General features: G+C 42.4%; 1 protein-coding gene across 2 annotated transcripts in view; it reads right to left on the bottom strand.

The window, feature by feature from the left end:
• Nucleotides 1-3,429: 3,429 nt before the first annotated feature.
• LOC112233040 (probable G-protein coupled receptor 153) overlaps nucleotides 3,430-26,840 on the bottom strand; it is a 62,301-nt gene continuing 38,890 nt past the window's right edge. For both annotated transcript variants that reach the window (XM_024400403.2, XM_042299352.1), the window contains exons 4-6: nucleotides 12,765-12,954; nucleotides 9,824-10,005; nucleotides 3,430-6,968 (exon numbers count right to left, since the gene is read on the bottom strand). In XM_024400403.2, coding sequence (XP_024256171.1) covers nucleotides 6,144-6,968; nucleotides 9,824-10,005; nucleotides 12,765-12,954 — 1,197 coding nt within the window. In that variant the 3' untranslated portion in view covers nucleotides 3,430-6,143. The remainder of the gene's footprint in view (nucleotides 6,969-9,823; nucleotides 10,006-12,764; nucleotides 12,955-26,840) is intronic.

Below are 26,840 nucleotides of genomic sequence, written 5' to 3'. Positions count from 1 at the left end.
TCATTAATTTATAAAATTATTCTAGCGTTAAGTAATAGGACTAACATGAGTTAAATACTCGACTACCCCCATTCCACCAACGAAAATGTATCATAATTAGGCGTATGTATAATCGTTGCAATTGGCTGTATTAACCATGAGACCAGGTCGCAGCACGACTAGACTTCCACAATACCGTGGAATTTCCCTTCGAGATGGATAAAGACCCATGTCGAGGCTCACAGGCTGCGGGCAAGTTGTGAACAAGGTGTGGGCATTCTCCAAGGAAACGAGGGTGAGGGGCTAGACGTAACTGAATCTGCAGAGTCAAGCGTTCAAAACACCTGCTAAAACAATTATGATCGTGTAAATTTAGGCTACTTGAGTTTTTTAAGGGGCTAGATTTACGTGAATTATGGACCAGACATGACTGCATGCGTGAAATGGCAGTGTTCAGGGGCAACTTGAGGATGTTCTTCAGCCTCATACAGAGCTAGTCCTGAAAAGAATCACATGAAGTTGGAGTGCTAGAACTGTCTATTGAACAGACTACATTAGTGATACTCAAATTGCGCATGCCGACCACATCTGGACCGCGAGCCCATTAAGAAATGTGAGTGCATAAGAAATATGTCAAAAACAATATTTGTCGAAACATCTGCTTTATTTTTTTCTGGTCCGTACAGAATAATATCTCGAATTATCTCAAAGAAGTGTGAACATCAATTCAACAAAACCGTGTTGTGAATCAAACTCTAATATGGTTGATGTGCACCTCACGGAAGAAAACAAAAACAAAAAAACAATTCAAAATACAAACGCAAAACACACTTTCAACGATTTCAAACTAATAAAGTGTTTTTTTTCCCACTGCAACTTTGATTCGAAATAGATCTTTATCCTTTTAACAAAACCATCATCTGAGCAACAAAACACCAAATATTGTTCATAGGATTGACAGTCATAAAAGCTTTAACAGAGCAGGATATGTTACAAAATTAGATTCTGATAAATAGGTAGGCTACTGTAAACACAGAGAAAAACATAATGCAGAAAAAGTCAATGACGTGGCATATTTCGAAAAGGGGAATATAAAGACGGCAATACTTTCAAAGAAAGGTGTTCACATTATGATATTCATTTGAATATTGAACAAGGGGTGAGAGGTGCACAATTAACACGCTAACCTAAATTAATAACCTGGACTTTGGAGCATGACTTATGCTATAGAAACAAATTAGCTTAAAGTGTATGCAAAACATTTGTAAGCAAAGTATTATGATAATAGCACACTTTCTATGAGGCACACACACATTATACCTTATAAGTGCATTTATCTAGCCTGGGTACCAGTTTCTGAGGTCAATTGAACTCGACCAAAACAATGGGAATACCATGGAAACGCGTGGGGGAAAGATGCTGTGGGGGAAAGATCCCTAATCTCCTCATTGTCCAACAACATTTGCCTACATTTAGGCTATTGTTTATATGTGTATTTCACACTATGTTGGGGTAAACATCGGAGTATAATGCTTGTATGGATGTCAACCCCAGTACATGTCCATCATGTCATCATCATAAATCAACTGCTTAAAAACGACTTTGACTAATGTCACCGAATTCTGTATGCTAATTTAGCTATGCTATCAGTTTATAGGAATACCATTTAGCAATTAGTAGTCACTTCTAAACCTGAACAGGGACAACTAGCCTAACTGTTATGCAACGAAAAGAGTCAAAAATATAAAAATCGGACTTTAGTAATCACATTGTGTGCCTGTTACAATACATTAATCATGACGGATTTGACAAATATCCTTATTGCTTATTACTGATGAATGTGTTTTTATTTATTTATTTCTGCTTGTATTTATATTTTGATTTGTGTATTTTCTATAATGTATGTAGTAATTCATGGCTCATCTGTAAAAGAGACCTTGGTGTCAGTATGACTTCCTGATAAAATAAAGGTACAAATATATACATAACAGAACCAGTCAAAAGTTTGGACACATACTTATTCAAGAGTTTTTCTTTATTTTTTAAAACTATTTTCTACATTGTAGAATAATAGGGAAGACATCAAAACTATGAAATAACACATATGGAATCATGTAGTAACCCAAAAAGTGATCAAAACAAATCAAAATATATTTTATATGAGGTTCTTCAAAGTAGCCACCCTTTGCCTTGATGACAGCGTTACACACTCTTGGCATTCTCTCAACCAGCTTCACGAGGTAGTCACATGGAATGCATTTCAGTTAACAGGTGTGCCTTGTTAAAAGTTAATTTGTGGAATTTCTTTTTGCCTTTGAGCCAATCAGTTGTGTTGTGACAAGGTAGTGGTGGTATACAGAAGATAGCCATATATGGTAAAATACCAAGTCCATATTATGGCAAGAACAGCTCAAACAAGCAGAGAAATTACAGTCCATCATTACCTTAAGACAAGGTCAGTAAATTCTTTGAAAGTTCCTTGAAAGTTTCTTCAAGTGCAGTCGCAAAAACCATAAAGTGCTATGATGAAACTGGCTCTCATGAGGGCCGCCACAGGAATGGAAGACCCAGAGTTACCTCTGCTGCAAAGGATACGTTCATTAGAGTTAACTGCACCTCAGGTTGCAGCCCAAATAAATGCTTCACAGAGTTCAAGTAACAGACACATCTCAACATCAACTGTTCAAAGGAGACTGTGATAATCAGGCCTTCATGGTCAAATTGCTGCACAGAAACCACTACTAAAGGACACCAATAATAAGAAGAGACTTGCTTGGGCCAAGAAACACGAGCAATGAACATTAGACCGGTGGAAATTTGTCCTTTGGTCTGATGAGTCCAAATTTGAGATTTTGGTAACCAACCGGTGTCTTTGTGAGACGCAGAGTAGGTGAACGGATGATCTCTGCATGTTTGGTTCCCTCGTGAAGCATGGAGGAGCGGTGTGATTGTGTGGGGGTGCGTTGCTGGTGACACTGTCTGTGATTTATTTAGAATTCAAGGCACACTTAACCAGCATGTCTACCACAGCATTCTGCAGGGATATGCCATCCCATCTGGTTTGCACTTAGTAGGACTATCATTTGTTTTTCAACAGGACAATGACCCAAAACACACTGTGTAAGGGCTATTTGACCAAGAAGGAGAGTGATGGAGTGCTGCATCAGATGACCTAGCCTCCACAATCACCCGACCTCAACCCAATTGAGATGGTTTGGGTTGAGTTGGACCACAAAGTGAAGGAATAGCAGCCAACAAGTGCTCAGCAGATGTGGGAACTCCTTCAAGACTGTTGGAAAAGCATTCCTCATTAAGTTGGTTGAGAGAATGCCAAGAGTATACAAAGCTGTCAAAAAGGCAAAGGGTGGCTACCTTGAAGAATCTCAAATATAAAATATATTTTCATTCGTTTAACACTTATTTGGTTGCTACATAATTCCATATGTGTTATTTCATAGTTTTGATGTCATCACTATTATTTGACAATGTAGAAAATAGTAAAAATAAAGAAAAGGTGTGTTCAAACTTTTGACAGGTACTGTATATATATCCACTTTGTTGAATGTGCACCAATCGAGCGTGTTTCTATACCCCATGGTCTGCGTTCCATTGACCTCTTCACCGCATTTATGTCATATGCCAAATGTTTAGCTTATATGCCAAATGTTTGGCATATGACACTGAGTACAAGGAGTGGAATGTTAGCAGAAAGAGACTGATACCCAGGCTAGCATTTAACTCCATACTCTTATAGTGCATTATAATGCATATTATAAGCTGTCATAACTCCAAGTAGTTATAACATCCTTATTATACATCACTATGATGCATTATAATACCAATGTGTGTGTGCCTCATAGAAAGTCTAGAATTTTTTACAACATAATGAGGCTATAAAAGGGTTAATTGGGGCACACTGCGAGTTGAAAGTACTATCACTCCATTTAATGAATTGATCTGCAAACCTACACAAAACTTGTCTAAATACATTCATGTCAAATGTCAAACTTAGGATTTTAGAACTGCCAAATTAACATATTTGGGGAATATTACATTTTAAAGTTTGAAACATTTGTAATAACAAGTTATCAATAGAATTCAAATCTTTCCAGCATGAGGAAGACTCAGTTGCCTTGGTCCATCATGCCTCAATGGTCTTATACACCTGATGGGCCCCGATTTCAAGTGTTTCCCAAAACACCATCTAGAGTTTTGTAAGAATTTAATCCAAAGGATGTCAAAGCAAAAAGGAATATAAATGTGTACCCACACCACCAGTGAACCACATACTCTATAAACACTGGAGTGCATTGGTGGTGGTGAATTTAATGAGCACCATTCACGTTCCTTCAGCCATGCCTGGCTTCACTTCTTACTGGCCACCCTTTGGCATGTCAAACATTCTCTGAAAAAGCACCTCGTTCTAGTCGAGGTAACCCAGAGAACCTGTACTTCTATTCATGGTCCTTCGATCTAGATTCACTGATTGGTCACAGTTAAAGCAATAGAAATAGAATCCCTAGAACGGGGAAGACCCTCAGACCATTGCAGTTTGACTGTACCCTCATTGGTACACTTAGTATGACTGACATGGAATTCTATTTCTATGGTGCAAGTATGTGCCAGTAGCAGATTAAAGCTCCATCCTGGGCTGAATGTGGCCCTCATCCTTTTTAACAGACACTATTTTAGACTATTTAGATGCAGCTCAGCAAAAGGAGGCGTAATCCTAATTTGAGATCTGCATGCATAATTTTACCTCCCAGAAATATCACATTGACATCAATGACTGATTTATGTGAATGTCTGAGTTACATCTTTCAAACTGGGATATGGCAGATGTTTTGGACATGAGCCATTGGGTGCATCTCAATAGTGTAGTGACTCCCTCTCCTCGTCTACTTTCTTCATCCTCACTGAGCTGAAAGAATGGGAAAGGTGTAAACTGATTGCAAGATTTACCTTATCATTTGATATCTGTGCCGATAGAGAGGAGACAAGGAGGCTTGGAGACCAATTCAGACTATTGAGATGCACCCCTGGTCTGGAGGATTTTCCTCTGCACATCCTGGTGCTTCCTAAAAGGGCCACTGGGGCCAATCTAGGGATATACAGATTGACCAACACTCTGCTGCCAAGTGTCAAGCACCATTTGTGAGGTTAAGCTACTGTTAACGGCTGATGTATATCATATTATGTATGTCTGCATGAATATCTGTGCGTGTGCTGACCACTGTTACACATTTGTAATCATAAATATCGAATGACAGTATTTATAAGAGGAAACAAGAAAACATCCCAGTCAAATCCTCAATGAAAGAACGAGGAGCACACCAAACCATACATCCAATGTACCTGTAACTTTCATTATGTACACGTCACATCCACTCCACGCCGAGTTAACTTTTTCAAAGTGTCTAAGGGACATCATGGTAGAAATTCTTCTTACACAGCCATGTAGAAAATGACACTGAAGTGAGGCAATTGCAATAATGTCTTTGTATAGGATATTTAACGATAGGCCACAACACAACATCAGAGGGCTTCCTTCATGAAGAAATAAAGTTTTGTATATTTCCTAAAAACATTCCCTCTCTTCCTTGTTTATTTTGATCAAAAATCTAGCAAATGATCATCCATCAAATAGACATGTCATAACCACAACAAATAAGAACATGGCCTGTTTTGGCCTTGCCCTCTCATCTCATAACACCTTACACAATATCTGAGATTTTGAAGTGCAAAAAAATATCAAAATACCAATTCCCCCCCCAATCCTCGTACAATAAATGACACAAAACAAAAGAGTGGAATATGCACAAGATTAAAAGGAGATGTTAGTATGGGTTTACTAAAAGCAATGTGTTTGAGTCACTATGTGGTGGAGCTCACTGCCTCCCAGGAATTGCACAGCCTCTTTCAAAGTTGCTACGTTGTCTAGCCTACCAGGTACTAAAGCAAAGGTAGGCAGGTCATGAAATGTGTACAAAGCTTTAAGGCCAATAAAACAGAGTATAAGTCCTGGCTTTGGGAGTTTAGTGTGGTTGAAAAAAATCAACCATTATTTAGGATATACCAGTATGAAATCTTTCCACCACCCCAATGCCATGGTTCTGTAATAATAATACTAATAATATTAATAATAAAAACTTTCTCTACTCTATCTAGGTGGCAGATCCTATGGAATCTGAGTGAAATGTGATATATCCCGAGGCTGATGCAGAAGGTGAGCTTATAAAACTATTTGTGCTCCCTTTACTGTCTCCCGTAGTCAGGTGCTTGTGTCCCCCCCAGTCGGGCCCAGCTCTGTGGGCTCCTGTCCTGCTGGGCCTGTGAGACGAGTGCTCCCCAGTCCGCAGGCTTTGCCCCGTGGGGACTAGTTCGCCTTGGCGCTTCCCCTCCCGCCGGTGCTCACGGAGGGAACCTGAACGGCATGCCCCGGAGCTTTCCCCACCGCACGCCCTGTCTGCCCTGTGTGAGCCATCTGGTGACCCTCCCCGACTACAGCTCCTGCCATGCTGCGAGAGGCGCCGCAGGGCATGGGGCTCACGCTCAAAATCGGTGAGCGGGAAATGCGGATACAAGATGATGTGCTGCTCGTAGACGTCTGGAATGAGGGAAATGGTGGAGGTGCGGCGTGGGCTCTTCATGGGACTGGGAAGCGGGGTCTCATCGATAAAGTTGATGACCTCGTCGCGGCTAAAGCAGCGCAAATCTGCCTCCTCGTAGCGCTCGCCACCGCTCACCCGCGGCAGCTGCTTGAGCATGTGCCCGCTATCCTCTGAGCGCCGGCGCTTGCGGTGCGGGTGGCTCTCCTCGTGGTAGGAGACCGGGCTGCTCCTGCGCCTCTCGTGGCGTGGCAAGCTGGAGTTGTAATGGACCATCCCCATCACGTCCTCCGTGGAGCCCCAGTGGTGTAGGTAGGAGGGGATCTGGCCGCTGGTCCACATGTCGGTTTCGTCGTGGGAGAATCTTCTTGTAGGGGGTACCTGGCGCAACACAACACACAGACTAATAACATCAGCTTGTATGGAGAAGGTTAGGCCTGGATAATATGCATATGAAAATGTCTATACATTCATACATTTCGATGAAAAAACAACAGCAATACATTTTGTTTCTCTTACTGCTAAAACTACAAATGCAAAGTTCTTTAAATGATTTGGTGTTAAACATTAGGCTGTTTTCTAATCAACTGTTGTCTTCTCTAACATGAGTCATTAATGCAACTCAATTAACACATATTTGTTTTTGAAACTATTATGACAGTAATACAGCACTACTATAACAACTAACTTGTGGGGCTAAACGGCATTCTGTTCCAAATTGATACTCACATTCCACATTGTTCTGAGAACTAAGTAGGAGAGACATAACGTCAGCTTTTAGTATGGGTTTGTCAATGAGAAGATACACAGCACAAAACTAATATCAGAGTGCCACTATGTGGTGTCTTTTGGTAAATGCAGAAATGAAACAGCAGACGATACAGTAGCGTTGAGTGAGACGTTTGACCAACAGGGGGAAGCAAAGCACGAGTAGTAGTTGAAAATGAGGAATGACAGGGGAAGGATGGGGAATGTCATCCCAACAAGATGCAACATGGCAAATGAAAAAGTCTGATTCTGTAAATATAAGCCATTTGAGAATTGCACCAACAATTCCTAAATGGAGCCACATGTTAATGTTATTTTTAAAAAATGATTTATTGAAATGTGTTGACAAATTGTAGCACCCCAAATAGTAGGCAACAATATGTAGTTAATATATCTGTTTCAATGCCATGACATGTATGTAGTTGTAATACAAACACATTTGTTTTATTGATAATTATTTATTGATAATTATTTTCCATTATACAGTATTGACTGCTAAAACACAGACTGTATCTTAACCAATTAAAATACTGAGTGCACAAAACATTAGGAACACCTTCTCTTTCCATGACAGACTGTGAAGGTAAAATCCAGGTGAAACCTATGATCCCTTATTGATATTGATGTCACTTGTTAAATCCACGTCAACCAGTGTAGATGAAGGGGAGGATACAGGTTAAAGAAGGATTTTTAAGCCTTGAGACAATTGAGACATGGTTTGTGTATGTGTGCCATTCAGAGGGTGAATGGGCAAGACAAAATATTTAAATGCCTTTGAACGGGATATGGGAGTAGGTGCCAGGTGCACCGGTTTGAGTGTATCATAAACTGCAACGCTGCTGGGTTTTTCATGCCCAACAGTTACCCGTGTGTATCAAGAATGGTCCACCACCCAAAGGACATCCAGACAACTTGACACAACTGTGGGAAGCATTGGAGTCAACATGGGCCAACATCCCTGTGGAACATTTTCGACACCTTGTAGAGCCAATCCCCCGATGAACTGAGGCTGTTCTGAGGGCAAAAGGGGGTGTAATTCCTAATGATTTGTACACTCAGTGTATAAGATGTAGTATTTAGACGAAACAGAATCAATGGTTTAATGAGTCAATGCGGTGAAATGATAGCTACTGTATACATCTCTGTTTCAATAACTATCCCAAAATAGAATAGACTCGATCCTACTAGAAAATAGAATGAGCGTGACTATCAACAAGAGACTGAATCAGGAGATCAAATTTCAGTCTATATCATATCATAGGCCCATAGATTTCATGGCTAGGCCTACTAATTTGAAGTCCAAGTTGCCAGATAAGAAATGTCGGCCAACTGGCAGCTTGTTATAATGCAGCCAGCTATCATGAACCATTTATAAAATAACATGAATATTTGATGTCTAAATCTAAGGGCTACACCTCCTGTGTGCTACTTTCTTGTTAGCATTACACTGTGCTGTGCTACATGTGGTTTTGCTAGCAGCTATTTGCTACATGGAGTAGTCGAGAGCCCAATTGGGTGATTGTTTTGCAAAAAGAATGGAACAAAGATGACACAGTGGTAGATGTCTTGCGGGGGTGACCGTAAGTCTGGGTTGTGTTAGGTAAAAGGGCCATGGCCATTCTTAGTTTAGGTCTCCAAATTCAGCCTTCAAAAGCCTTAATTTCCTCTCCAATCCTGTAGTTATGCTGCTCTTTTAGTTCATTTTTATCTGGGCCACACGACTGCACGCACACACACTCACGCACACATTGTGCGCAAACTCGCACACACACGTGCGCAAACACTCGCACACACACAGTTGTGGTTTGGTTGTTTGTAAGCTCTTGAAGACTGCATGTTGGGAGAGCAGCATTGGGGTTCCTAATAATATGTCAAAGAGGAGCATTTCACAGCTCTACAACTGACTTGCTTTGAGCCCGGAGTCAATAGGACTCAATTGGAGTCAATGGTACTCAATAGGAGTCAATGGTACTCAATTGGAGTCAACAGTACTCAACAGGACTCAATAGGAGTCAAAAGGACTAAATAGCATTAGCACGAGCAAGCATTTGCATTGTTTTAGCAGAGTGGTTCAGTCAAGGATATTGGAAGTCAGCATCAGCCCTACCACCTCATACTATTCTGGTACTTCTATGTTTAACTTGTGATACTACGATGAATACGTTGGAGGTCTGTGAAAGACCCACCTATAAACATTAGAGAAACTTATCTGCAATGAAGGTGAAAACAACTGATGGTCATATTTGCCAAACATTAGTCAGCCAGATATATGCTTTTTGACCTTTCAATGCCATGTCTAGATAGGAAATATCAGTTAGCAAAATGTAAAATGATTCCAGCAAGATCAAACAATAAGATAGATATTATATAGTAGGCCGAAGGACCTCTTTCACCATGCACATTGTTATCTGTATTTGAAGTGAAAAATCAATCAATTGAAGAAATAATAAAAATCAATGGAAATATACCTGCAAATACTGCATTTTATCTTCCTGTAGTTGCAATGGATACCCTTGTGGGACCCCCATTTCTAAGGTTGAGAATTCGTACTTGGCAATACGGTCTACCGTCATGATATCAGCCGCGGAGCTATAGTCATATGGTCTGTCATATATTAAGTCCGCATGAATTCCTCCATCTTGGCTGTTTTCTGCAAAACGCAGAAAAGCATACGCGGCGTCAGGATTAAAGACCAACGTACTCAAAATACACAGACAGACAGACAGACAAGACGAATAGATAATAGAGACAATTCATCTTTCTCTTTTTTTGGGGGGTGTCCGCTGGGGTTCCTAATCAAACAGGAGTCACTGTAGCCCTCGAGGCCTCGAGACATTCTTGCACTCTGAGTCTTAAAGATTTTTTTTTAAGTTAATATTTTAAAATAAAATAAATATTCTAGTATGAACCATTAAGTGTTATATATCTTTTTATTCAGAATACTTCAGACTATTACGATATATTATAAGTGCATTATTGCCACAAAATTGCACAAGTCTTCTAATTAACTAGTGCCTTTTTTTGTTGTCTTTGTGGCAATCACAGATCTTTGCTTTTGTGAAAATAATTTCCGATATTGTTGTGAACTTTAGTCTGAAGTGTTTCGAATAACAGGGAACATAACACTAAGTGGGTCATTATGTTGTAGATTGTGACTAAATGATTGTGACTAAATGATTGTGACTAAATGATCTCTGCAACAAGATGCCCTATGGCTCAGAGGGTTGAACAGTGCATTTGAAAAGAATCACTGACTGAAAATCATGACTGTGGGCGTTTACCGAATAGAAAAATACAAAAACAACTCCTTCCAAATTCAGAGACCCTGTCCAGAAATAATGATATTAATCTTTCAAAAACTGGGGCTTATCGTGAGAACCATAATACTACAAATCAAAGGAATACTTTCAAGTAATCATTTTACATACTGTATAACTTGTCAGGCAAATTTAGGATCAAAAGAAGAATTGCATTCGATTCAATGAGAGGTCAATTGGAGATCGGTGTAAAATGCTGATCTTAGGACAAATGTTGGCCGGTAGGATGGAGGATGAGATTGGCTATTTGCACAGGCAGCATAGCATGCAAGTCAGTAGCTTTGGAAACAAGAAACAACCCTTATACATACAACTGTATTGTGATATACAAGGCAAGCCCTCTGAAAAATAAATAAACGCTAGCAACATTAAAACCACACAGAAAATACATTGTCCTACATTTGAGTTTTTTGCCTTATGCTAAACAATCAACATGAATGGACGTATAGAAAGGGAGGTTATTAAAAAGGTGTGGGAGTTAGAAAGAGGGGAGAGGGGAGATATTAAGTTGAGTTTAAACAATTTCATTGCAAGAAAAGGCAAGTTATTTCACAGGGTTCATTTCAATTTGCAGGTTTTTAACATTGAGGATTTTTCGAGTTTCTTCTTCTTATTTTGATCTCATATCAATATAGAATAGTTCATATCTACCCAATCCACAATTAACAAACTATAGGGGCGATTACGTTTATCATGTGACCTAACTTTAAAGTTAATTAGGGACCACAACTTGGGTAAGTGTCTGTGTATTCCTGAATTTTAAATATATGTATTCTTTGGATCACTAAGCCATTTTGGTTTGTCAAAATGGCCACCTCATTTGCATAATTTGCCTCATTTGCATAATTCGAGGGAATATTGTGAACGAGATTCCTTGTGATGTCTAATAGGCCTCCAGCCAACATGGACAGGAACAGTTTAGTGCATTTCCAAAAGAGTATTGAGTCATCCCGGCAGTATCTGTTTACACTCATACGCTGACATTAGTCCAAAAAAACTTGATAGGTGTGCGTACAATCATGCCTCGATGTGTATCATAGATTTAAGAAAAACGCATACCAGAATCTCATAGGATTGGAAATATGACCATCGTGCTGAAATGTACTGAGCTTTTTTTATCTAGTTAAAGTCCTTCAGTATTGGTTTGGTTGTAAATCTTCATAAATCCTCTCTTTATTTCTGCGTCGTGTGTCAGGGTGTTCTAGGCCAGGGAAGATTTCACAGTTTGAATTCATTCAAGTGAAACAAAGTCAAATTCTGCGGGGAAAGTATGTGCTTTTCCAGCAATATCTTGTAACAGTCCGAGAGCATAGCATACAATTCACTCTTTTTAAATGAGCCCACTAAGAATGAAACCACAAAATGTGGCTATAAGTCCTTCCTACAGACACTTTTTGTTTGGTCACTTCCTCTCCACTTGGAGAAAAAGGTCCCATGATAGGTCACATGATAAATTAGACCACATCAAATTAGACCGATCACATAAGGACCCCGGATGGCTACATATGACCACATTAAAGGAAAATGATATATACTGAATCAAATCTAGCGTTGTAAGCTGAACAGACATCACTCTCAAAACAAGATCTCTTCAACCCTGCTCCCGGAGAACCTTCTAGGTCTGCTTATTTCAGTTGAAGTTTATCTACAATCAATCATGCTCAATTCGTGAATTTTACTACTTTCGACAGAACATCACCATAGACCTACATGGCGCCCCCAATGTAAATCAATTGCCCGATTCAGAATTCAAATCCAGTTTTATATCTTCTGAATCCATTCACAGATGACTATCAAATCATCCATTCATAAATCAACCAATGCCAAAGCTAAGATTGGGATTGTGCACTAAGGTGAGACGCCAGCAGAGGCTCCAGGACTGGGGGTTGCTGACCTCTACCCTTAACCCCCGCTTAATCAAATGCCCACAGGTCCTATGCCAGTTCTCCAGGACCAGACTTCCAGACCTCTACCCCCTACCTCTTACCCCCCCCCTCATGTTATGAAGTCACCATAGCCAGGGATTGGAGGGGGTAGATGGTGGACAGATGGAACCTGGCCTGCTCCACCTCCCCCTCCTCGCCTGTTTTACCTTCGTCCACGTCGTCGTTGGACATGATGGCCACACACTTCTCCCAGACCATGCGCACATCTGCGCGGTAGCGGTCGCACGCCCACAGGAACATGGGCAGCAGGATGGACTGAGCGATGGAGCACCACAGCACGCACAGCACCATCCAGCTGTAGGAGCGGTCATACTTCAGACTGGTAAAGCTCACCACCTGCATGAGAGGGATAGAGGGAGGAAGGGAAGATGGAGGGCACAAGGCATAGTCCGGTCAACATCAAGTACAAAGCGAAACTACTACAATACCCAAGCGGATATTTTTCCAACAGAGCGGTTTATGTTTACATCTCAAGAAACACCAGCAGAGAAGTGTGTCTGTGGTGCCTCTCCCTGAGCAAAAGTGTATAGTATAGTAGAGCAGAGTAGAGTAGAGTAGAGTAGAGTAGAGTAGAGTAGAGTAGAGTAGAGTAGAGTAGAGTAGAGTATAGCAGAGTAGAGTAGAGTAGAGTAGAGTAGAGTAGAGTAGAGTAGAGTAGAGTAGAGTATAATATAGTATAGTGTGTTCCAGGACCAAAGCATGTACTCCTTTTCACTGGGCCTTGACACTTTAATCAAATTGATTAATTCAACTAATTAACCAGCCTGAGCAACAGGGCATAACATTTACTTTTCGGTTCACCAGCCACTGTGGCAGGTAGATTTAAGTAGATTTTAAAAAATCTACGCCACTCAGATTTTTTACCAGCCAAAATACTTTCACCCCCACTAAAATTACACCAACAAAACAGAAAATAAACGGATGAGCATGTTTTGTAATGTTTAAAAAAAATAATTATGTATTACTAGTAATAATTAACTAATGTGGTATATTGAATAATTATACATTTTGTGACATAAGTCTTTTAACCAAAATATCACAGACAAACATTTTCACCTGCCCCTTTATGGGCGGGAGGTTGCCGTGGTAGCGTGACTCCAGTCATGTTTGTGCATGTGAAATTGAGTCTGATTAGTAGTTTAAGTGTCTGATTAAGTGTCTTCTCTTCCCCAGCAGTTGAAACTCAAACAGAAAAAGAACCTAACTTGTGAACAAAACAATGTAAATAGCCAAGAAACACAAGGACAAAGTCTCACTTCGTTTCAAGTAAATGAGTTCGACTTTTATGCCTGTGTGCAGTGCTTCTAAAAATGAATCTTTCACTCAGCTCTTCATGTGCGAAGAGGCCCCAGCCAGGCAGTGTTGCAGGGCAAGGTGGAATAGGCTATATAGGATTCATAGTTCTTTGACTTTGTGCATAGAATTTAGCAGCTATCAAACAAAATGTCAGAAATACTTTGAAAACCACTGCAGCATTTATTTTCCTATAAATGTGATCATGCTTGACTATTTTTATTCACAAAATACACATCTTACTTGCCAATGCCAAAATCTACCTGCATTTGGCAGGTGGCATGTGCTAAATTTTAGGCCCTGCTGAGCGACGTCCCTGGTGTAATGAGTCAACTTCAGGAGCACAATGGAGGGTACATCAATGAGCCACTCGATTAGGCCGATTAGATCACTCTCAACCTAATCTACATCTCCATTAGATGTAAGATACTGCAGGGTTTTTCTGGATAAAAAGTAGCTATGTTGACTATGACATTAGCTAATATGGTGACAATGCTGTAGGCTGTGTGTAGTGGTTATGATATGAAGGTTTGGCTTGGAAAGTTTTTTCGCCTGGTCACATACAGCTGATGTGTTGTGCGTTGAAGTCCACAAGCGAAGGGAAAAGGTGACAGGAGGAGTTATCTATCGATCAAAGGGATCATGCTGTTTGTATGTGGCTGCTATGAAAGTGAACCGTGTTTGAGTGTGATCAAGGGTGTATTCATTCCGCCGATTCTGTTGAAAAACAATTCTTAAATGGAAACAACAAACAGAACAAAACAGGGATAAATATACCTGAATTTGTTCAATAGAAACTCTTGTTGGACTGATGATTACACCCTAAATCAGCTAGATGCAGGCAAGATTGTGCAAGGCGGTTTTGAATGTGTCAGTGTCTGTCACCTTGATTACTCAAACTTCTCTTGACCTGTGCACCTTCGCTGTAAACTTTCATTCATAGGCTAGGTTGTAGCAACCTCATGATGGGAAATGGGACCTGACCATGATGGGACCATGGGACCATGATGGGACCTCATATCGGGGAAATTCTAGTATCATGTAGTAGCCCAAACCTATCAATGTTACATTGAGCTGGGTGAATGGAATATGAATGACAGTCATCCAATATGTTGTAATAGAAATAAGGCCCTGCTCATAAAAAAAATAATCGCCTTCCCTCATCTTAAACGGCACCGACTACCCCTGGATTCTACACATTCTGCCATGTAGCTGAGAGAACATTTGCTGTTTTAAAGATAATTTCCTGCAATACTATGCATTTTGCCATGGCTAATGCTGTGTTCTTTTGCTCAAACTTAATAACAAAATAAATTCTGTTAAATGAATTGTTTTTGGAAATTTCAATTCCCCTGACTGTTTTATTTTGGCAGTTTGGACTTAGACGTTCCGTAAAAATGCTTAAGGGGCCCGCCTAAGGGTTTCTATGGCAGGCAAATCCCTATACTGTACACCGCAAGCCAACAGACCACCCAATCACAATGAATCAAGTCAACAAAATCATCAGAGGACAGGCTTATTAGGGCTTAGTACTAAATACTCAATCAAGTTAATAAAATGAAATTCACATTTGCCTTTGAATGCACAATCTGTGAGATTTCCCCCATTCAATGTTCAGTTCAATTCAAATAATGATTGTTAAAGACTGTAACACCCTTTGAGCTTAATAAACTGTCATACCCTATCATAAACCAATGATGTACGCCTATTTCTCATCGTTGTTGTATTTTGGCATTTTAGTTTTTATAAACAAACAACACAATGTATAGCTTTGAAATACGTTTAAAACCATCATGTCGATCTCAGAGACTGTCAGTCCTTCCTTGCACCGATAGATCCGTCTATGAATTTGAGTGGGGTTACATTAAACCATCCCTCTAAGCTTACTCAAACTAAAGTGGCAGGGTCAGGCTGTTAAAATCACAGATTGTGCCTTTAAGCACCATAATAAAGGCACCGACATGTCTCCCCTCCAGCGGCTACACTTGGTTTGACCTCTGAGTGGGGAAGTCACAGTTCCTCTCAACACAAGGCGATACAGTCAGATTCAGAGAGACAGCATGAGTGTATAACTATCATCATCACTATCATCACACACTCTGCATGTACCATCATACTATATACTAGCCTGGCCACCAGTCTGTTTCTGCTATCATTCCACTCCTTGTAATCTGTCATTGCCAAACAATGACACGGAGTACAAGGAGTGGAATGATAGCAAAAACAGACTGGTACCCGGGCTAACCCGCTACGTAAAGGTTGCTGGATCAAATCCCAGAGCTGACAAGGTAAAAATCTGTCGTTCTGCCCCTGATCAAGGCAGTTAACCCACTGTTCCCCGGGCGCCGAAGACGTAGATGTCGATTATGGCAGCCCCCCACACCTCTCTTACTTGTACAACCATCATTATCATTAGCATCCCACTCTATATGGATCACCATCATCATACACTCTAGATGGATAACCATCATCATGCACTCTACATGGATAACCATCATCATGCACTCTACATGGATCACCATCATCATGCACTCTACATTGATCACCATCATCATGCACTCTACATGGATCACCATCATCATGCACTCTACATGGATCACCATCATCATGCACTCTACACGGATAACTATCATCATGCACTCTACATGGATCACCATCATCATGCACTCTACACGGATAACTATCATCATGCACTCTACATGGATCACCATCATCATGCACTCTACACGGATAACTATCATCATGCACTCTACATGGATCACCATCATCATGCACTCTACACGGATAACTATCATCATGCACTCTACATGGATCACCATCATCATGCACTCTACACGGATAACTATCATCATGCACTCTACATGGATCACCATCATCATGCACTCTACACGGATAACTATCATCATGCACTCTACATGGATCACCATCATCATGCACTCTACACGGATAACTATCATCATGCACTCTACATGGATCACCATCATCATGCACTCTACACGGATAACTATCATCATGCACTCTACATGGATCACCATCATCATGCACTCTACATGGATAACCATCATCATGCACTCTACATGGATCACCATCATCATGCACTCTACATGGATAACCATCATCATGCACTCTACATGGATAACCATCATCATGCACTCTACATGGATCAATGGATCCATCCATCCGTCATAGTGGGAGGGGTGAAATACAGTAGCATAGCAATTGCGAAAATCTACTAAATGCATGTATTTCTCAGCTAAAGTCCATATAAATATATTGGATGAATGTTGTATTATAACTGCCCTTGCATTTAAATGGCTCATTATTCCAGGCCACCAGGGAGTGGCTGGAGATTTGTTGTGCTTTAGTAGGCACACTGGAAATATGATCCGCTATAATCATTTTAAGGGTTTCTGTTGCACACACACTTTGGGTCATAATTCTTTGGAGTGTAAGTAAATGTTACGGGCAGAGGGGTATCACTCAGAGATGAAGTGTCGACACCAGGAGAGGCATAAAGCCAACAGATAAATCACATTTAAAGGTTGCTGAAGAGCCACTTAACGGTTGTTCACATATCGTATAACTGGGCCTATTCTGTATGTATGTATGTATGTGTGTGTGTGTATGTGTGTGTGTGTGTGTGTGTGTAGGGGGGCGTGTGATTGTGTGTGTGTGTTTGTGTCTGTGCGAATGTGTGTGTTTGTGTTTGTGTCTGTGTGTGTGTGTGCGCATGCGTGCATCCATGTGCCAGTGGTGGGCTCCATTGTGTTTATTCCCGTTCCATTTCATTCCAGCCATTACTGAGTCGTCCACCTTCACCAGTCTCCACTGGTATGTGGTGCAGGTCAAAAGGGTGAAACTGTGTAGAAGGTATATGGATCCCCCATGACATTAAGGATGAAGCGGCTGAGAACAGTAGTATTCAAGGTCACATATGGAATACAGAGGGGTTTAAACAAAGTGTTCATGAAATTGTCCCCAGCCACTAGTATAAATAAATCAATGGATCATAACCAAACGTGTGCTCTCTGTCTCGCTCGCTCTTATCGATTTCAAACAGCTGGACATGGCCAACTGGTTTACACACATAAATACTACCACTGCTATCTCTCTCTTTCTCTTTTGTCTCTCTCTCACTCGCTCTCGTTCTCCCTTTTTCTCTCTCACTCCAGGGGGAGATTATGTGACGCAGCAAATGAGGGATACACAGATATCATGTGCCTCCATAAATCACACACACACACACACACACACACACACACACACACACACACACACACACACACACACACACACACACACACACACACACACACACACACACACACACACACACACACACACACACACACACAGTAAACTGTTATGTATGAGTGTGATAAAACATAAACTCTGTCTACTGCTCCACCGAGAGTCAGAGAAAATACTATACCAGTTTATCTTTCAATAGTATAGGTGTCCCCTTGATAAGTATGTGTAATAATCCTCATGTACAAACTCTGATGCCTTTGGTTAAATCTCTATTAGTAAGTACAAAAGCCATTATAAATCAATCAATTGGCATCACCAGCCAATGTCCTGAAGCCTTCAATTGTAGCTTTTAAACTGATCACACGATCAATTAAGTTGGATTGACTTGTTAATTGGGTAGCAAAGTCAAATTGCATCGCCTGTCTGGCTATACAGCAAGCAGTGCGATCCAGCAATTGCTGACCTGAATTCATTAAAGGGATGTATACCAGGAATCTATTAACAGAACATTGGAATTGATTCCAATTAACATTGGAAATACTGATGAAGGTTGGATGCCAAACAACATGGTCTAGGCTTTATGCTGTCTATTGATGGATATAGGCCTATGGATATTACAGTAAATACCTGTTTATATATATCACGATATATGCCTGTATTAATTGATGTCACGATATATGCCTGTATTCCTAGATATCACAATATATTCCTGTATTATCACAGTACATCCCTGTATTCATGAATGCCACAATATACTGTATATTGTCCCGATTTCATCGTTCCACAATATTAAAAACTTTCTGCTGGCCCAAACACGTGTACCAGATTCTGCTCGAACACTGCTGCAGCCTCTATAGCCTGTAACCCCAGTCACACTCATTAGGTTCCAAATGGGAGCAAACATTCTCAAACGTCACTGTGCCACCTGAACTTGTCCAATAAGAACACCAATAAAGTATTGTCCTTATATCCTAATGGCAAAGATAGGGGGTGGGGTCTCTCCCTCATAGACCTACCACATAGACTTTGCCTTCCTGATTCCTGTCTCTGTGCATGGTCCCTCCCTTCTACCACCAGTCCCTCCTATCCTATCCCACTGATCACAACCACCACCGACTCCAAGTCTGCATGATAACCCAAGAAAACGTCTCACTGAAAAATGGATGAGAACCTGACAGTGGAGCAGGCAAGCTGATGAATATAGAAGAGAGTAATAGAACTCCTACACCCACTCGCTTAAAAGAGGAGTATTTTCCTAGAGAAAAAAGGCATTAACCACAACCTCTCTCCTTTGTGCCAAAACAGCCACAATCATCCCAGGTCCCTGGCCTTCTTGGGAATTTGGGACTCTCAGATTATGAGAGTCGTCTTAGAGTTGGTCATTTTGGCATGCGCTCTTAGGAATTCAATCCCTCTCATCTCCTCAGCTGCTGTAGTCCACAAGAAGAGATAATTAAAGTCAGTAAGGCAGGACTACGGTGCATTCATCCTAACGCCATTTTGTTCCACTGTATAATTACTCAGTCTAGACACATCTGTGGACAGGGCAACAACAATGGCAACAACACAACCTGAGCCACTGTGTGTGCGCCCGCTCAAATCAAATCCCATTTTACTGGTCGCATACACATATTTAGCAAATGTTATTGCGGGTGTAGTGAAATGCTTGTGCAATAATATCTAACAATTCACAACAATACACACAGATCTAAACGTAAAACAATGGAATTAACAAACATATAAATATTAGCAGCAATGTCAGAGTCCGGAGTATAAATATATATATATATGTGATGGGATGTATAGACATTATGGACAGTATGTATGATAGAATAGTATAAATACAGCAATAGTTGAATAGGATGGCATTGTTAACAGATTGTAATTAAAGTGACCAGTGTTCCATTATTAAAGTGACCAGTGTTCCATGACTATGTACATAGGGCAGCATCCTCTAAGGTGCAGGGTTGAGTAACCGGGTGGTAGCCAGCTAGTGACAGTGACTAAGTTCATGGCAGGGTACTGGTTGGAGGCTGGCTAGTGATGGCTATTCTGTGACATCGGGTGGTTGATGTCCTTGATGATCTTTTGGCCTTCCTGTGACATCGGGTGGTTGATGTCCTTGATGATCTTATTGGCCTTCCTGTGACATCGGGTGCTGAAGGTGTCCTGGAGGGCAGGCAGTGACATTCCCTCTAAGCTGCATGTGTACGTGCAGTAGCCCCAAGACTGCCGCGCAGCTCCCCAGAGACTGCCGCGAGGCTCCCCCCAGGACTGCCACACAGAATATATCAGCACACAGAGAGAAGCACGAGATTGAACATCATTCAACTTTCTAGAACAGTGGTCACCAACCGGTCGATCGCAATCGACTGGTCGATCTCCAATTTTTTATTTATTCGTCTCCGGCTGTTGGTGGTAGTTGCACTCGATTCACCTGTCCTGCGCCAGGTAGGCAAACTGTTTCAACCATTCCATGTGTCTGAAGGTACAAACTCTGCCTTCCCGGTGGGATCCAGAGAGTCTAAAACTGTGCCACTAGAGGCTCTGGTTTCGAGCCCAGGCTCTGTCGCAGCCGGCCGTGACCGGGAGGTCTATGGGACGATGCACAATTGGCCTAGCGTCGTCCGGGTTAGGGAGGGTTTGGCCGGTAGGGATATCCTTGTCTCTTCGCGCACTAGCGACTCCTGTGGCGGGCAGGGTGCAGTGTACGCTGACCAGGTCGCTAGGTGTACGGTGTTTCCTGCGACACATTGGTGCGGCTGGCTTCCGGGTTGGATGCGCGCTGTGTTACGAAGCAGTGCAGCTTGGTTGGGTTGTGTTTCGGAGGACGCATGGCTCTCGGCCTTCGTCTCTCCCGAGCCCGTACGGGAGTTGTAGCGATGAGACAAGACAGTAACTGCTAACAATTGGATACTACGAAAAAGGGGGAAAAAATTAATATTAAAAAAATGTTTAAAAAAATGTTATGGGATGCATGTTCTACATTGTTTTTGATGGTAGACTGTTCTGGTAGGCCTACATTATGATCAAATATCCACAGTAGCCTACTTGACCACTGTTAAAACTGTAACTTAAAGAGTGTACAGCCTCAGTGTTAACAGTAAACGTGTGTTGGAAGTTGCACAGAATTTTCACAACGTTCAAGTTTGCGCTCAGCAGACCTGAAATTAGCTCAGTGCCTAAAAATATTCCAGGGGAAATTGGCAGGCAGTGTGCCCCCGGTGATGCATTGGGCAGACTGCACCACCCTCTGGAGAGCCTTGCGGTTGTGGATGGTGCAGTTGCTGTACCAGTGATACAGCCCGACAGGATATTCTCAATAGTGCATCTGTAAAAGTTTGTGAGGAGCCATGCCAAATTACTTCAGCCTCCTGAAGTTGAAGAGGCGCTGTTGCGCCCCTTCTTCTCCACACTGTCTGTGTGAGTGGACCATTTCAGATTGTCAGTGATGTGTATGCTGAGGAACCTTAAGCTTTTCACTTTCTCCACTGCATCCCTGTCAATGTGGATGGGGGCGTGCTCCTTTTCCTGTCTCCAGAAGTCCACGATCAGCACCTTCATTTTGTTGACTTTGAGGGAGAAGTTATTTTCTTGGCACCACTCCGCCAGGGCCGTCACTTCCTCCCTGTAAGCTGTCTCGTCATTGTTGGTAATCAGGCCTACTACTGTTGTGTCGTCTGCAAACTTGATGATTGACTTGGAGGCGTGTGGGGCTACGCAGTCATGGGTGAACAGGGAGTACAGGAAGGGGCTGAACACGTACCCTTGTGGTGCCCCTGTGTTGAGGATCCACGAAGTGGAGGTGTTGTTTCCTACCTTCACCACTTGGGGGTCGGCCTGTCAGGAAGTTCAGGACCCAGTTGCACAGGTAGGGGTTCAGACCCAGGGCCCCGAGCTTAATGATGAGCTTGGAGGGCAGAGCTGTAGTCAATGAACAGCATTCTTACATAGGTATTCTTTTTGTCCAGGTGGGATGGGGAGTGTGCAGTGCGATGGTGACTGCATCGTCTGTGGGTCTATTGAGTGGGATCTAGGGTGTCAGGTAACGTGAAGGTGATATGATCCTTAACTAGCCTCTCAAAGCACTTCATGATGACAGAAGTGAGTGCTATGGGGAGATAGTCATTTAGTTCAGTTACCTTTGCTTTCTTGGTACAGGAACAATGGTGGACATCCTGAAACAAATGGGGACAGCAGACTAGGATAGGGAGAGATTGAATATGTCCGTAAACACTCCAGCCAGCTGGTCTGCGCATGCGGCTAGGGATGTCGTCTGGGCCGGCAGCCCTGTGAGGATTAACAAGCTTAAATGTCTTACGTCGTCCACAGAGAACGAGAGCCCACGGTCCTCGGGAGCAGCAATGTGTTATCCTCAAAGAGGGCGAAGATGATGTTTAGCTTGTCCGGGAGCAAGACGTCAGTGTCCGCAACATGGCTGGTTTTCCCTTTGTAATCCTTGATTGTCTGGAGTCCCTGCCACATACGTCTCGTGTCTGAGACGTTGAATTGTGATTACACTTTGTCGTTGACTGACGTTTTACCTATTTGATTGCCATATGGATTCTCAGCAGGTCGACTGCGGCTAATCGAATGACCCCACATTTGAACTGCAGCTGCTAACCAACGCAATAGACGTTATGATAGGGACAGTTTATGCCAAATTTGGCTTTGTGCCACCCACCCATTTCCTAAAGGTTTCGAATCCGGAGTTGTTGTGTGGATGGATGGTGCTTCATCTGTTTACTTGTGTGAAGAGAACAGAGCTAAACCAAAGAGTGTGTAGAGGAAGAAAAAAACCTGCTGACAAAATTCAAGGTTATTAACGAGCAAGGAGGGAGAGTAAATTTCACAGGCTACGCAGATGTCTACTGCTAACAAACCACGAGAAGTACATGACATAGTACATTAGCCATAGAGCAGATTTAACCCTAGGGTACAGACTTCTCTCTCCTATGAAGGAACACTCATAAGGTCAGCGAAATGGCTCCAGAAGCTGTATGTGATGCCATTTGTAGCAACACATTGGTGATAAATGGCAACAACCATTGATTATCACAAGGGTTTACTGTATGTCACCTGCAATGCTACCAAACACTCTGTTGGGTAGAGCAGTCTTGCACAATGAGATGAGGGGGAATCCCGCCACACACACGCACGCATATGCACGCATTGCCACTTTTCTCCGCCCCCTAGTGTGATGTTTTGGAGCAGCTCTTGAAGGGCACTGGAGCAGAGACACACACACAGACACGTGCACTGGAGCAGAGACACCCACACTCACACACACCCTGCCTCCCTCACTTCCAGGGCTACCTAAAGCCCCAGATGAGCTGGGTAAAGCGTTAAAGTTTATTTAAATAATAAACTAGTCTTATAGGAGGCCCTACGGGGAACATTAGTCTACTAATTAACGATGGGTTTGCCTATACTTCACACTGGCCCACACTGAGCATACTCTGTTCATGCTCCGTTCTCCTGCGAGGTAGCTCATTTCTATGGTGTTTTGGAGTCCTCCTGTGCTGACTCAAAGTGCATCCTCTTCCTTTCCATCTGCCTCGGCCCTACTCCCTCTCTGGAGCACAACGAACAGACGGAGCTCTGCTGATGTCAGACAAAATGGCTGCCACCACTGCGAGGGGGCAGCAGGGGGTGGGCAAACATTGCAGGCCTACATAGCAGTATACTGCATGACATTTTAAGAAGATGCAAATGCTTAGCAGCATGCTAAAATGTGTGGAATGCTATGTGACGGGAATAGGATTTCTTGAGGAATTATCTGAGAGTTGTAGCCTTAGCCTAGTTTGTCACATGCCTGCTAAAATTATAAGTGCATTACTGAATATGGTCCATAAATCTTTCAATCTGCAGTTTTTTTATTTTATTTTATTTTACCTTTATTTAACCAGGTAGGCAAGTTGAGAACAAGTTCTCATTTACAATTGCGACCTGGCCAAGATAAAGCAAAGCAGTTCGACAGATACAACGACACAGAGTTACACATGGAGTAAAACAAACATACAGTCAATAATACAGTATAAACAAGTCTATATACAATGTGAGCAAATGAGGTGAGAAGGGAGGTAAAGGCAAAAAAGGCCATGGTGGCAAAGTAAATACAATATAGCAAGTAAAACACTGGAATGGTAGTTTTGCAATGGAAGAATGTGCAAAGTAGAAATAAAAATAATGGGGTGCAAAGGAGCAAAATAAATAAATAAATAAAAATTAAATACAGTTGGGAAAGAGGTAGTTGTTTGGGCTAAATTATAGGTGGGCTATGTACAGGTGCAGTAATCTGTGAGCTGCTCTGACAGTTGGTGCTTAAAGCTAGTGAGGGAGATAAGTGTTTCCAGTTTCAGAGATTTTTGTAGTTCGTTCCAGTCATTGGCAGCAGAGAACTGGAAGGAGAGGCGGCCAAAGAAAGAATTGGTTTTGGGGGTGACTAGAGAGATATACCTGCTGGAGCGTGTGCTACAGGTGGGAGATGCTATGGTGACCAGCGAGCTGAGATAAGGGGGACTTTACCTAGCAGGGTCTTGTAGATGACATGGAGCCAGTGGGTTTGGCGACGAGTATGAAGCGAGGGCCAGCCAACGAGAGCGTACAGGTCGCAATGGTGGGTAGTATATGGGGCTTTGGTGATAAAACGGATTGCACTGTGATAGACTGCATCCAATTTGTTGAGTAGGGTATTGGAGGCTATTTTGTAAATGACATCGCCAAAGTCGAGGACTGGTAGGATGGTCAGTTTTACAAGGGTATGTTTGGCAGCATGAGTGAAGGATGCTTTGTTGCGAAATAGGAAGCCAATTCTAGATTTAACTTTGGATTGGAGATGTTTGATATGGGTCTGGAAGGAGAGTTTACAGTCTAACCAGACACCTAAGTATTTGTAGTTGTCCACGTATTCTAAGTCAGAGCCGTCCAGAGTAGTGATGTTGGACAGGCTGGTAGGTGCAGGTAGCGATCGGTTGAAGAGCATGCATTTAGTTTTACTTGTATTTAAGAGCAATTGGAGGCCACGGAAGGAGAGTTGTATGGCATTGAAGCTTGCCTGGAGGGTTGTTAACACAGTGTCCAAAGAAGGGCCGGAAGTATACAGAATGGTGTCGTCTGCGTAGAGGTGGATCAGGGATTCACCAGCAGCAAGAGCGACCTCATTGATGTATACAGAGAAGAGAGTCGGTCCAAGAATTGAACCCTGTGGCACCCCCATAGAGACTGCCAGAGGTCCGGACAGCAGACCCTCCGATTTGACACACTGAACTCTATCAGAGAAGTAGTTGGTGAACCAGGCGAGGCAATTATTTGAGAAACCAAGGCTGTCGAGTCTGCCGATGAGGATGTGGTGATTGACAGAGTCGAAAGCCTTGGCCAGATCAATGAATACGGCTGCACAGTAATGTTTCTTATCGATGGCGGTTAAGATATCGTTTAGGACCTTGAGCGTGGCTGAGGTGCACCCATGACCAGCTCTGAAACCAGATTGCATAGCAGAGAAGGTATGGTGAGATTCGAAATGGTCGGTAATCTGTTTGTTGACTTGGCTTTCGAAGACCTTAGAAAGGCACGGTAGGATAGATATAGGTCTGTAGCAGTTTGGGTCAAGAGTGTCCCCCTTTGAAGAGGGGGATGACCGCAGCTGCTTTCCAATCTTTGGGAATCTCAGATGACACGAAAGAGAGGTTGAACAGGCTAGTAATAGGGGTGGCAACAATTTCGGCAGATAATTTTAGAAAGAAAGGGTCCAAATTGTCTAGCCCGGCTGATTTGTAGGGGTCCAGATTTTGCAGCTCTTTCAGAACATCAGCTGAATGGATTTGGGAGAAGGAGAAATGGGGAAGGCTTGGGCGAGTTGCTGTTGGGGGTGCAGTGCTGTTGTCCGGGGTAGGAGTAGCCAGGTGGAAAGCATGGCCAGCCGTAGAAAAATGCTTATTGAAATTCTCAATTATGGTGGATTTATCATTGGTGACAGTGTTTCCTATCTTCAGTGCAGTGGGCAGCTGGGAGGAGGTGTTCTTATTCTCCATGGACTTTACAGTGTCCCAGAACTTTTTGAGTTAGTGTTGCAGGAAGCAAATTTCTGCTTGAAAAAGCTAGCCTTGGCTTTTCTAACTGCCTGTGTATAATGGTTTCTAGCTTCCCTGAACAGCTGCATATCACGGGGCTGTTCGATGCTAATGCAGAACGCCATAGGATGTTTTTGTGTTGGTTAAGGGCAGTCAGGTCTGGGGAGAACCAAGGGCTATATCTGTTCCTGGTTCTAAATTTCTTGAATGGGGCATGTTTATTTAAGATGGTTAGGAAGGCATTTTTAAAAAATATCCAGGCTTCCTCTACTGACGGGATGAGATCAATATCCTTCCAGGATACCCCGGCCAGGTCGATTAGAAAGGCCTGCTCGCAGAAGTGTTTCAGGGAGCGTTTTACAGTGATGAGTGGAGGTCGTTTGACCGCTGACCCATTACGGATGCAGGCAATGAGGCAGTGATCACTGAGATCTTGGTTGAAGACAGCAGAGGTGTATTTAGAGGGGAAGTTGGTTAGGATGATATCTATGAGGGTGCCCGTGTTTAAGGCTTTGGGGAGGTACCTGGTAGGTTCATTGATAATTTGTGTGAGATTGAGGGCATCAAGTTTAGATTGTAGGATGGCTGGGGTGTTAAGCATGTTCC

The sequence above is a fragment of the Oncorhynchus tshawytscha genome, linkage group LG16 (genome assembly GCF_018296145.1).
Source record: "Oncorhynchus tshawytscha isolate Ot180627B linkage group LG16, Otsh_v2.0, whole genome shotgun sequence".
NCBI lineage: Eukaryota > Metazoa > Chordata > Actinopteri > Salmoniformes > Salmonidae > Oncorhynchus > Oncorhynchus tshawytscha.
Note: the sequence above shows the minus strand (reverse complement) of the source record. Positions and strands in the feature narration are given on the sequence as shown.